Raw genomic sequence first — 9,967 nt, 5'->3', positions numbered from 1 at the left:
CTGATTAAATCAGCCCAAATCAGTAAAAAAATTCAAACCATTTAGATAAGAGGAGTGCACTACTAACTCAGAGGAAGGGAAACAAAACCAAGCATTTCTTCAGCAACATGATTTTAGTCAGTATTTCCTGCTACACTGGAAAACAAAAAATTTAAAGGTGCTCCCCCCTTACCCCCCATCTTTGCCATCTTTAATGTCAATGCCACTTGCTGTGATTTGTGCTGGGCAAGGAGAATCACTGTCCTCTTGATCTCAGAACATTTGACAAGTACTAACACACTGGCTTACTGTACAACAAAATAAATTTATTAGCAACACCATCTCTCCCTTCATTTCAGCTCAGGCATAAGAGATAGGTTACTTAAAATTCAAGTGCCAGGAAATCCCATTGTAAAAGGGAAATATTTTCTAGCGAATTCCGTTTGATCTTTTTTTTATAGGGGCTCCTACCAGCCTCTTTCCCTTCCTCCCCAGACCCTGGAAACCAATTAGTCTCAGCACAGAGGCCACAGACCAGGTTGAAATGGCTCCTTTTTATTTTTAGGGGATATAATTTCAGCCAGGATGTCTAGTCAGTTGTCAAATAGTATACTTAGCACGCGTCTCTCTCTCTCTCACACATATCCATTGGATTTCCCTTTGGAGAAAGCCTAGATCTCTGAGTCCCACTCCTGGAAAGGAATTAGATCTGGTTGCAGTCCAAATCCTTCAGCTCTGACAATGGCATAGCATCACAGGCCCACCTCGTCTTTTACACAGGGCCCTGCCAACCAAGTTTTCTAAAAGCCTTCTCTTCCTTGTCTTGTGTCTTCTAGCATGTCAGCAGCTTTTCCTTTCCTTAGGTTGTTTGCATACAATCCTGAAAGTCTTTTTTGCCATTATCGAAAGTAGCAGAAAACTGGACCAACTTTGATTTTTAAAATGTTTTTGAAGTGCTTCTTTTTTGGGGGGCAGGGGGATATGTGCTCCCCAAACAAAAATGGGAACAATTAGAGTCTTTGGCCCTCCTCACCCCCCTCTTCTGAACCTGCTTTAATTCGTGGAGGTGAAAAAATTATCATCTGGATTGGCCTTTTCTTTCTCAGGCACAACATTGCAGAGAGAAAGGTGTGTGTGTGCGCGTGCCTATCTGGCTAGTTGAAAGGCTTGAGGAAAGAGAGCACAGCTCTCCCCCAGGAAAGCCTAAAGCTCGGCAGATGGGAGAGGACCCAGGGTCGCCTTCCCTGGTTTGAGTCCCGTGCCCGAGCCGCTCCCCTTGCCCCCGAGGCGAGCTCGGCGCCCTGGAGCTGTGCCAGGACTCCAGACAGCGCCAGGCAGGTCGGTGGATGGGGGGGCCTGGGTGTTCTCTCTGCAGAAGACGCCCATTTGGAGGGAAAACTCCCTTTATTTTTCTGGGGCTCCGCAGCCGCCCCCCTCCCCGGTCCCCTATCATTTTTACGCTGATCACACTCCTGATGATGAACTTGCGGCTCAGCTTCCTGCTGCCTGCTTGACCCGAGAGCACCAGCAGGCTGCCGGCCTCGCCCTCAGCTCCCTCCTCCTCTTGCAACCCCGGGGCCTCGGGGCGCGGGTGGGGGTTCCAGCGGGCCGGGGCTGCAGGAGGGGCGAGCGGGGGCGCGGGGTCCCGCCGGGGAGCGCGCACGGAGCGGCGCCTCAGCCGCCCTGCTTCCTGGAGCTGTGCTCCTTTGACCCCAGTGGCAGTCCCTGTCACTGCACCGCTCGCGCTCCCTCTGGCTCGCCGCGCCCTCGCTCCCTCTCCTCGCCCCCTCGCTCGCTCTCTCCCCAGAACGAGGCTGCTCGGGTCCTTTCTCCCCCCCACCCCCGCCTCCCTCTTGTGCCGCGCCCCCCGGCCCCCCGCCCCAGCCCGCGGCGGGACCTCCGGGGTCGAAGGTTCTGGCCCGCCCGCGCCCCTCGCCGCCCCCGCGCGCCCCCCGCACGCCTCCCTCCGGCTCGGGCCGCTCCGCGATGGATCGCCTGCTCGTTGGGCGCTGAAGGCATCCCCGGGACCCGGAGCGCAGCCCGGGAAAGGTAATCCGCCCCGGGAAGGGAGGCGGAGGGCGGGGGAGGGGGAGGAGGCGGCCGGGCGCCCGGTGCCGCGCGCGAGAGAGGAAGGGAAAAAAAAATGCACACACAAAGCGGAGCCCGGGTGAGAGGTGCCTTGTCAGAGGCGCGTGCGAGGGGCTTGGAGGCTGCGGACCGCGGCTGCCCTGGTGCTCCTGACGTTCGCGCGAGCGGGCTCTTCCCGGGCAATTCGGAACCCGAGGAGGGCGTATTTTCTACCCCAGAGCGAAAGCAAATTCTTTTTCAGGAGCTGTCTCCCTCCCACTCCCCATCTCGCCCCTCTGCTCATCCCCCCTCCCCCTCCCCCCAGTCCTAAGCCCCCGACCTCTCGGGGTCCCCACCTCTAGCTCCCTTCTCCGCCGGGATTTCTTAGGAAGGGTGAAGGGGGTGCCCGCGAGGGGCATCAGCGAAAGCCGGGCGGCGGGGATGGGGGTGGGGACAAGGGCTAGGCGAGCTGTTTACTAGAAAGTCCCGGGGTTATGTATTCGAACCGCCCCGGCCTAGGCCCGGGTGCATTGTGTTGGCCCGAGACCCGGGCGCCCGAGGCGGCCCGAGCGAGGTGCGGTGGCCGGGAAGGCGCCGCGCAGCTTTGTGCTTGGGCTGCGCTCCGCTGTCGCCCCCGGGGCCGCCCGCGCGCGCGCAGCTCCGGCGCGGGGCTTTTTCTCACCGTGTCCCCGCGCCCCAACCTCGCTGTCCCCTGCCGCCTCCGGTCTCTACGATCGCAGCCTGCGGAGCGAGCCGGCGATCCGGACAGGGCGGCGGGGGTACGAGCGGGGAGAAAAAGTAACCATTGCCTCCCGATTTCTTCTCCAGAGAAGGAGTTTCTTTGCTATTTACACGGAACAGGGTTATCTTTTTAAAGCCTTTGAATTCCGGGGTTTTGCGGCCTAGGAGCTGAAGGGGGCATTTTTCTGGAGATCGCGGAGGGAGTTAGAATCCACCAGCAAGAAATTAAGGATGCCCCGGTGGGGTAGGTTTGGAGAATATTTACTAACCCCCTCCCCCAACGTACCCCAAATTCAGTGCAAATGCGGGTCATGCAAACGGTAATTGATTTAGATGCTGCAAACGAACACAAACAGGTCAGGGTGGATAAAAACAAACAAAACTTTAAGAGAAAGAAAAGATTTCTAAAGAGGGGGGAAATCCGTGGCCTCCACACCCCCTTCTAACGCTCCCTGGCTCCCTCCCTTCCTTTCTCCGCCGCTCCAGGAAAGCAGCCCGGCAGCTCCGGGGCACAGAGCGGGGAGGCGGCGGCGGCGGCGGCGGCTCCGGGCGCGGGCTCCGCTCTGAGGGTTCGGGGATGCCAATGCGCCCGCGAGGCTGACGTCGGGGGCGTGGGGCTGTGATGCTCGAGCGAGGATGGCGCGGTGTCAGAGCCATTGGCCGCCGGTGGTCATCAATCAATCCGGGGCTGGGGGAGAGAGAGAGAGAGAAAGAAAGACAGGCGCCCAACGGAGCCCCGGGCCGCGAGCGCCAGCTCCAGCCGTGCCAGCAGCGGCGGCAGCAGCGGAGGCGACGGTGGTGGCAACGGGGACTGAGCGAGTAAGGCGAGCTGGTGCTCCAGGAAGGAAGGGGGAGCTGTAGCCCGGACGAGCCGGCCGTGAGCCGGGAGGGCAGGGCGAGAGAGAGAGAGAGAGAGAGAGAATGTGTGTGTGTGTGTGTGTGTGTGTAGTTGCTGAAGGACACCCCCCCTAACTGCCCACCCTAGATTTAAAACAAACAAACCAATCCAAAGTAGAGAATTCCGCGCCCCCCGCCCCACCATATATAGGCTCTACGCGTTGCCAGAGGCGCAGGAGAAAAGTCCTGCCCTTTCTCTCCGAAAGAATGTGCCAGGCGGGTGTCCGCAGTGCTGGAGACAAGTTCAGGTGTAAGTGCGGCGGGAGGCGGGGGGCGCTCTGTGGACAGAGGCACGTGGAACTTTGTGCATCCCTCTCAAAACCCTGGCGGAGACGCCTCTAAGCAGGCTAGTAGGCATCGCTCCGGGATACAGGGATGAGTAACTGGAGGTGGGCATAAAAGAGTAGGGGCGTGAGCTGTGAAATCACTCGATCCGTGCGGCAGAGGGAGGAGAAAGCGAAATTTGGTGGAGTTTGGAGCAGGCGAGTTCCAAAGTCCGGCCTGGCTGTCGGGCGATCTTCTGAGGGCTGGTGAATAAAATGAGCATCCTTGTTTAAAGGAGGAAATCACGGGCTCCTTTCTCATAGGCTGTGCCGAGCGAGCTCGGGTAGGGAGGTCATCAGTTGTTGCTTTGAAACTTTTGGTAAATTGGACTTCTGATGTCTAGGAGGTGGAGACAGTTATTTAATTCCTCAGCTTTTAATCCTTTCATTGCCAGCAGACTTTTAAAAGGTTTTCCAGCCAGATTCCCGAAAAAGAACATTGCAAGTTGCACAGCTTAAGGGATGGGAGACGCGATTGCTGTCTAGGAAATGCAAAATGAGCCCACATGATTTTTTTTTTTTTTAAAGCGAAAATCAAACTAGCACTAGCATGAATGTTTGGCAGTGTAAGTCCCTTTTAGATTTTCCTTTAGGATTCCTGGCATTTAGTATCAAGTTCTTTTGTTTTGTGGAGCAAATGTGCTGAAATATAAAATGAAAATTAAAAGAAAGAATACTGGTCTCTTTAAATATTATATGTAAAAAGTGATGCAAGGGTAATGAGAATGAAATGCTCCAAAATCTGGACATTTGGAAGATTTTACTGGCTAAATATGTGAAGCAAGGCAAATCAGCTTCTGGATAGTTTTAGGATAGTGTATCACTCTGTCTTATTTAAAGCTTTTCCCAAATTTCACAGGTCAGAGGAGGGGTTGTTGTCCCCTCTCTTTGAGAGTTTGCTAGGAAAAAACAAAAAACAAAAAACAAAAAATGCCTTTTCCATGTGTTGATGTTTAATATCGGGGTGAACATAGTATTTTAAAAAATAAGCCTTTTCTTGACTTGCCTGTAGAGGTTCCTGTGAAAGTTTTGAAGCTCTCTGCCTCTGTCCGATAGTTTCTTCAAAGGACTCCAGATTAAAGAAGGTAGACACTGCAGGTGCACTCTTTCGATAAAACATTTGAAAGAGAACATGGTGAAGATGAATTCAAATGAGGTGCCAGCCACCCATTTAGCCCTTCAGAGTTATAGGGGTCTGTGCTTGCTGATGAAAAGATGTTCTGTTTGTCTTGCTGGGGCAAAGGTGCAAAGAGGCACAGATGTTCACTTGATAGAAAAGGCAATCTGACTTGGACTTCAGGATAGACCGGACCATTGAGGAGTGTGAATTGATTACCTTCTGCGTTCTCTTTTCTGCTTCAAATGGGAGGATCTAATAAGTACTCTAAGTCACTGCATAGATATTTACATAGCAGGTGTGGAAATTTTATTTCTAGGCTCTTTCGCTTAGTTTAATTGGTGAGTTTACTCCAGAAACATTTAAACCTTTTTCTGGCGCGGAGTGCAGAGATTGTTACAGAGAGGTCACTGTAGTGTAGACATGAATTTTGTCTTCTCTGCTTCTTAATGCTGTGTATCTCACACAATAGACATTGATGGCAGGAACACAAGAATTGCCATGTAATTTACACCACTCTTTAATTTATGCAAACACTAAGTTCTCGCGGTCTGAAAATGTGTATTTTTTTTTCTCTCTGTGCTTTGATGGCTAACATTCTTTTTAATGACAGCCATTTCTATAACAGGAAGATGTTTTCATTTGTATTTACTTTTCAGCGTGGCGCAATTATGCAGTTTTGCGCTTCAGTAGTGTCTCGGTACTTTGTGTCTCAAAAGAGAATTACAGTACTTAGAACAGGACTGCAATTTGAAGCAGGTGTTGTGTTTTACTGTTATGCAAAATAACAGTAAAATATAATTGTGGGGGAAATTAAGGAAACAGCTGCAAACTTGGTATGAAAACTGCTACATTATGATTTGTAAGCAGTTCTTATAGATATCTTGCATCAAACGAGCAGGGAGAGATTTTAATTTAGTTAATCCTACTGGCCTGGTTGTCTATCAACTAGTGCTTAAAGGACTCCTACCTCCCATGAAGTCAGGAAGAAGAAAGAGAACCCAAAGTGACACTTTGTTTAAAATGCCAGAACACCAGGGATTCATCTCTTCGCAGTGGCGCTGTGCATTAGGAAGGAAGGCAAGGTGGGTGTCATTTAGCTTGCTTTGCTAATAGGAAGAAGGCAATGATTTGCACAGAACGCTGTGGAATTTCTTAGCCCAGCTAGCATATGGAGGACTACACAACCTCCCCGGGTTGTAAAATAATAAAATAAATGGCCTATGGCAGGCCATCTGCCTTTTGCCTGATATCTAAGGTGTTTCATGCCAAATCTAAAGCTAATCTTATTATTCTAAATATTTTTATTTGAGATAACAGCTAAGATTCCCGGAGCTTAATGGTGCACATGGTAAACATATTCTGATGCAGAGCACTTCAAGTAAAGAGCGTGGGTTGCCCAAGGGTTACTCCAGGAGGGTGCTACCCGTTTCTTCTCTGTTGCACCAAGGAGTTCCAACAGCTCTCAGTGCAGGGATTTGCTCTCTTTGCATACCTACCATAAAAATAAACATCCTCATTTCTCAACCCAGTACAGCAAATAATATATTGACATTTATCAGAATAATCAAAACTAACGGAAATTTTGAAAGAATGAAACCAGCTACTGAGAATTATACAGCACCAAGCAAGAATGAGGTGGTCGACGTAATGGCCGCCACCTTTCGGGGCTCTCTTTGGGCTCTAAGCGAGGAGTAATGAATGCATCCAAGTAGTGGTCCAAGCCTGGATGTGTTTGACTTTCTTCCGCGTGACTGGAGTGTTTGAAGAAATCATAATTACATTAAGCAAGAAGGATTTGCCTTACCATAAGGTTCTTGGCCAGAGTGGAATACATATGTAGACCAGGCGCTGAGTACCTATGTATTTGGGGAACTGCTTGTGAAAGAAAAAATTGTGTGTAACATGTGCATATATTACGTATGTGTTATAGTTATACACAGGTATCTGTTGTAAGTGTAGCATTTTAAACTTTAATTTGTCATCGTGTTCTATGGCTGTGTTAAGCATTGAGATTCCACGTTATTCTAGGACATCAACTTTGTACAGACCAAACATTCCAATTAGCAGGGCAAGTTTGGAAGATTCTCCACTTCGAGCACAAACCATTTATAGTTAGACACCATGGCAACTGTGGATATGCCCCTTCCGTAATTCATGTTAAGTGCCGTAATTATAATTAAAGAGGAAATCTTAGTTGGAATGCCATGGAAGTGATTTGCTAGCAGCCAGCAATGTGCTATGGAGTGCAGGGTCCGTTCCACGGTGCATGCAGGGTAGAATGTTGCTAAAGGTTGTGTTCATGAGGCAACGACACGTGTTAAGATTTTTCCTGCGCCCATTTCATGTCTAGGTGTTGTATTTGACATTTTTTAGAGCACCTTCTTTTTCTTTGTTCTCATTTTGTAATTTTTTTTTTTTTTTCCAGAAACACACAGTGGTATTGATGAGTAGATCCTTGGGTTCAGAGGTTGGCTGAAACACACCATGCCTGCTTCCATCCTTTGCTCCGGAAAGTTGTGAATTGCTCATGCCTATAGGGAGGAAGGATGGCTCATGGGATTCCTTCTCAAGGCAAAGTTACCATAACGGTGGATGAGTACAGCTCAAACCCCACCCAGGCTTTCACGCACTACAACATCAACCAGAGCAGATTCCAGCCGCCACATGTACATATGTAAGTATCACTCATGAACTTAAAAGAAATTAGCCGTCAAGAAAATAGAAGTAAAATAAGAAAGTCTCTAATGACTTCTGCCAGGGAGAATAAAAAGGTATATGATTGGTAAAACAGATGGGTATCTGTGCTTCCAAATACAGCTCAGAGGAATACCCTACATCTGTGTAACTTTTTCAGATTTTTCAGCGTATTTTCAACCACAGTTTGACATTAGATCACCAGATCTAGGGAGTGGTGGTCTGTTGCCCACATTTTGTGGATAACAACAGAGAGGTTAAGGTATTTGCCTGGTGTCACACAGTGACTTTGGCAGAGTCTCCTGACCCCTGGTTCAGTTTGCTTTACCTGTATTGTTTGCCTCCCCGAGGAAATACTTCTTTAAAATTTCTGCAGTCCCCCCCCCCCCCACACACACCTCACCCCACTACCCCTTTACATTCAGCTGGGAAATAGGCCTAATTGGGACTAATTGTCCAGCCACTGCTAAATCCATTGTCTTGCCTGTTGCTCGTGGAACGTGTGCTGCATGCTACAGGACTCAAACAATATGGGGAACAAAGGATTAAGGGACAGTGGAACAGTTGGTTCCAGGAATTGTACTTTTCTCTCACTCCCTAATACTATTGAAGTCATGTTTCAGTTTTAAACTGTTTAAGGAACAGAGTGTGGGAGAAATCCAGAGGCCAGGATTTTGCAGCACCTGCCTGCACACCAGCGTCTTTCTGTTCCTCTGCTACAGGATGTGCTGGGCTTTCAGCAGAAGGGGCAAAAGGTCACCATCTCCCTAGTTGATTCAATGCCTGGTGCTCATTCTCTATTAGACCCTTCCAATGTCTAACATGAGTCTTTCATAGTAGGACTAAACCTCTTTGAACACCATTGTGTAGTCAAGAGAGAAAGGAGGTTAGGGCTCTGTTGACTGTTTTTTCCATTCCTGGCAAAACTGAACTCGGGGGATGTCTAAGTCACAAGTTCTTTTTTGGTATTTGTTTTATTTGAGCATTTAAAAAATAGTAGGACCCCTCTCCCCCATACACATACAACCCCCCACCCCCACCCCACCCAAATTTGGAAACACTAATGAAACAAAAAGATCTCTCTTGACTGCCTAGGTATTAGTTTGCAAGTATATTCTATAGTTACTGAATTACCAATGATGGGATTTCTGGGAAAAAAAGAGAAGAAAATGGGAAAGAAATCTTTGTGAATGGTTAGTGCTAAACTATTTTGAACAATTTTATACTTTCCTTAAATCAGTTTATTCATGATTATGGAGGATTGTTTACATGATTTTAAGGGAAAGTTTTTAAGGTGAATACGATTTTCCTTTGTTAAAATGGCTTTTCTGAACAGTAAGTCTGTGTTCATTTCAAATTTTCCTTTTATTCTTCTGCCTCTAATGATCTCTTTTTCTTCAAATACGTTATAGAATTTGTGTAAGCTGTACTTGGGATACCTTTAGCTCTGTTCTGCCTGTGTGACGTTTTGTATTAAGGAATCACAAAGAACTTTATGAATTCTGTTTTTCTTTCTGGCAAAAAAAAGAGTATGTTTTGCCTCAGATTCCTGAGATGAATGGGGGATGACTGATAGGGAATATCCCCTTAAGTCTTCACTTGTTCATGGCCCTAGGATTCTGTTGGTGAACTGGGAGCAAACAGATATTTAAAAAATCATGCAACCTTAGAACGAATCTGCTTACATCTAGCCATGAAAAAAATCGAAGGATCAAATTACATACCCTTTTGGAGGAAAAAAAAAGTCTTGCAAAATGAGGTTTGCATTGGTAGCTTGGACAGCTCTATAGCCTCTCACTAGACTTCCCAGGTTGGAGTCAGCACTCTCCCCGCTTCTGGGTGCAGCTGGCCCTTTCACCTTCATCACCTAAGGAGGGCTTGTTCTCGAACCCTTTGCTCCGGCTGCTTGCAGGTTGGCTTACTATCTCCTGAGCACACCTTGGCCGTCTCTGTCTCGGTGCCATTGCTTTTAGTGCTGAGGTGTGAGAAGCACACTTATGCTCTGCTTATTGAATGCTCACCACATGCCTCAAGTCAGTTCAGGCCTCTTTCCACCCCATAAAACTTCTCTCTCTCCCTGTCCAAACTGGCTGTGCCCCACTCCCCAGCACAACACCCCTAGTCCTTACTTCAGCCCCTACCACTT

The 9,967-nt window shown here is 48.5% G+C and overlaps 1 protein-coding gene across 6 annotated transcripts in view; it reads left to right on the top strand.

The window, feature by feature from the left end:
• Positions 1 to 1,143: 1,143 nt before the first annotated feature.
• MPPED2 (metallophosphoesterase domain containing 2) overlaps positions 1,144 to 9,967 on the top strand; it is a 173,023-nt gene continuing 164,199 nt past the window's right edge. Inside the window, exons 1-2 of one of the 6 annotated variants that reach the window (XM_032357584.1) lie at positions 1,144 to 2,028; positions 7,553 to 7,801. In XM_032357584.1, coding sequence (XP_032213475.1) covers positions 7,674 to 7,801 — 128 coding nt within the window. In that variant the 5' untranslated portion in view covers positions 1,144 to 2,028; positions 7,553 to 7,673. Of the gene's footprint in view, positions 2,029 to 3,013; positions 3,032 to 3,350; positions 3,607 to 3,834; positions 3,935 to 6,085; positions 6,210 to 7,552; positions 7,802 to 9,967 lie in introns of those variants that run through there. The other 5 variants (XM_032357588.1, XM_032357586.1, XM_032357585.1 and 2 more) reach the window with 5 other exon arrangements.

This window comes from Mustela erminea, chromosome 9 (assembly GCF_009829155.1).
Source record: "Mustela erminea isolate mMusErm1 chromosome 9, mMusErm1.Pri, whole genome shotgun sequence".
Lineage (NCBI taxonomy): Eukaryota > Metazoa > Chordata > Mammalia > Carnivora > Mustelidae > Mustela > Mustela erminea.
This window is presented reverse-complemented; position numbering and strand designations above follow the sequence as displayed.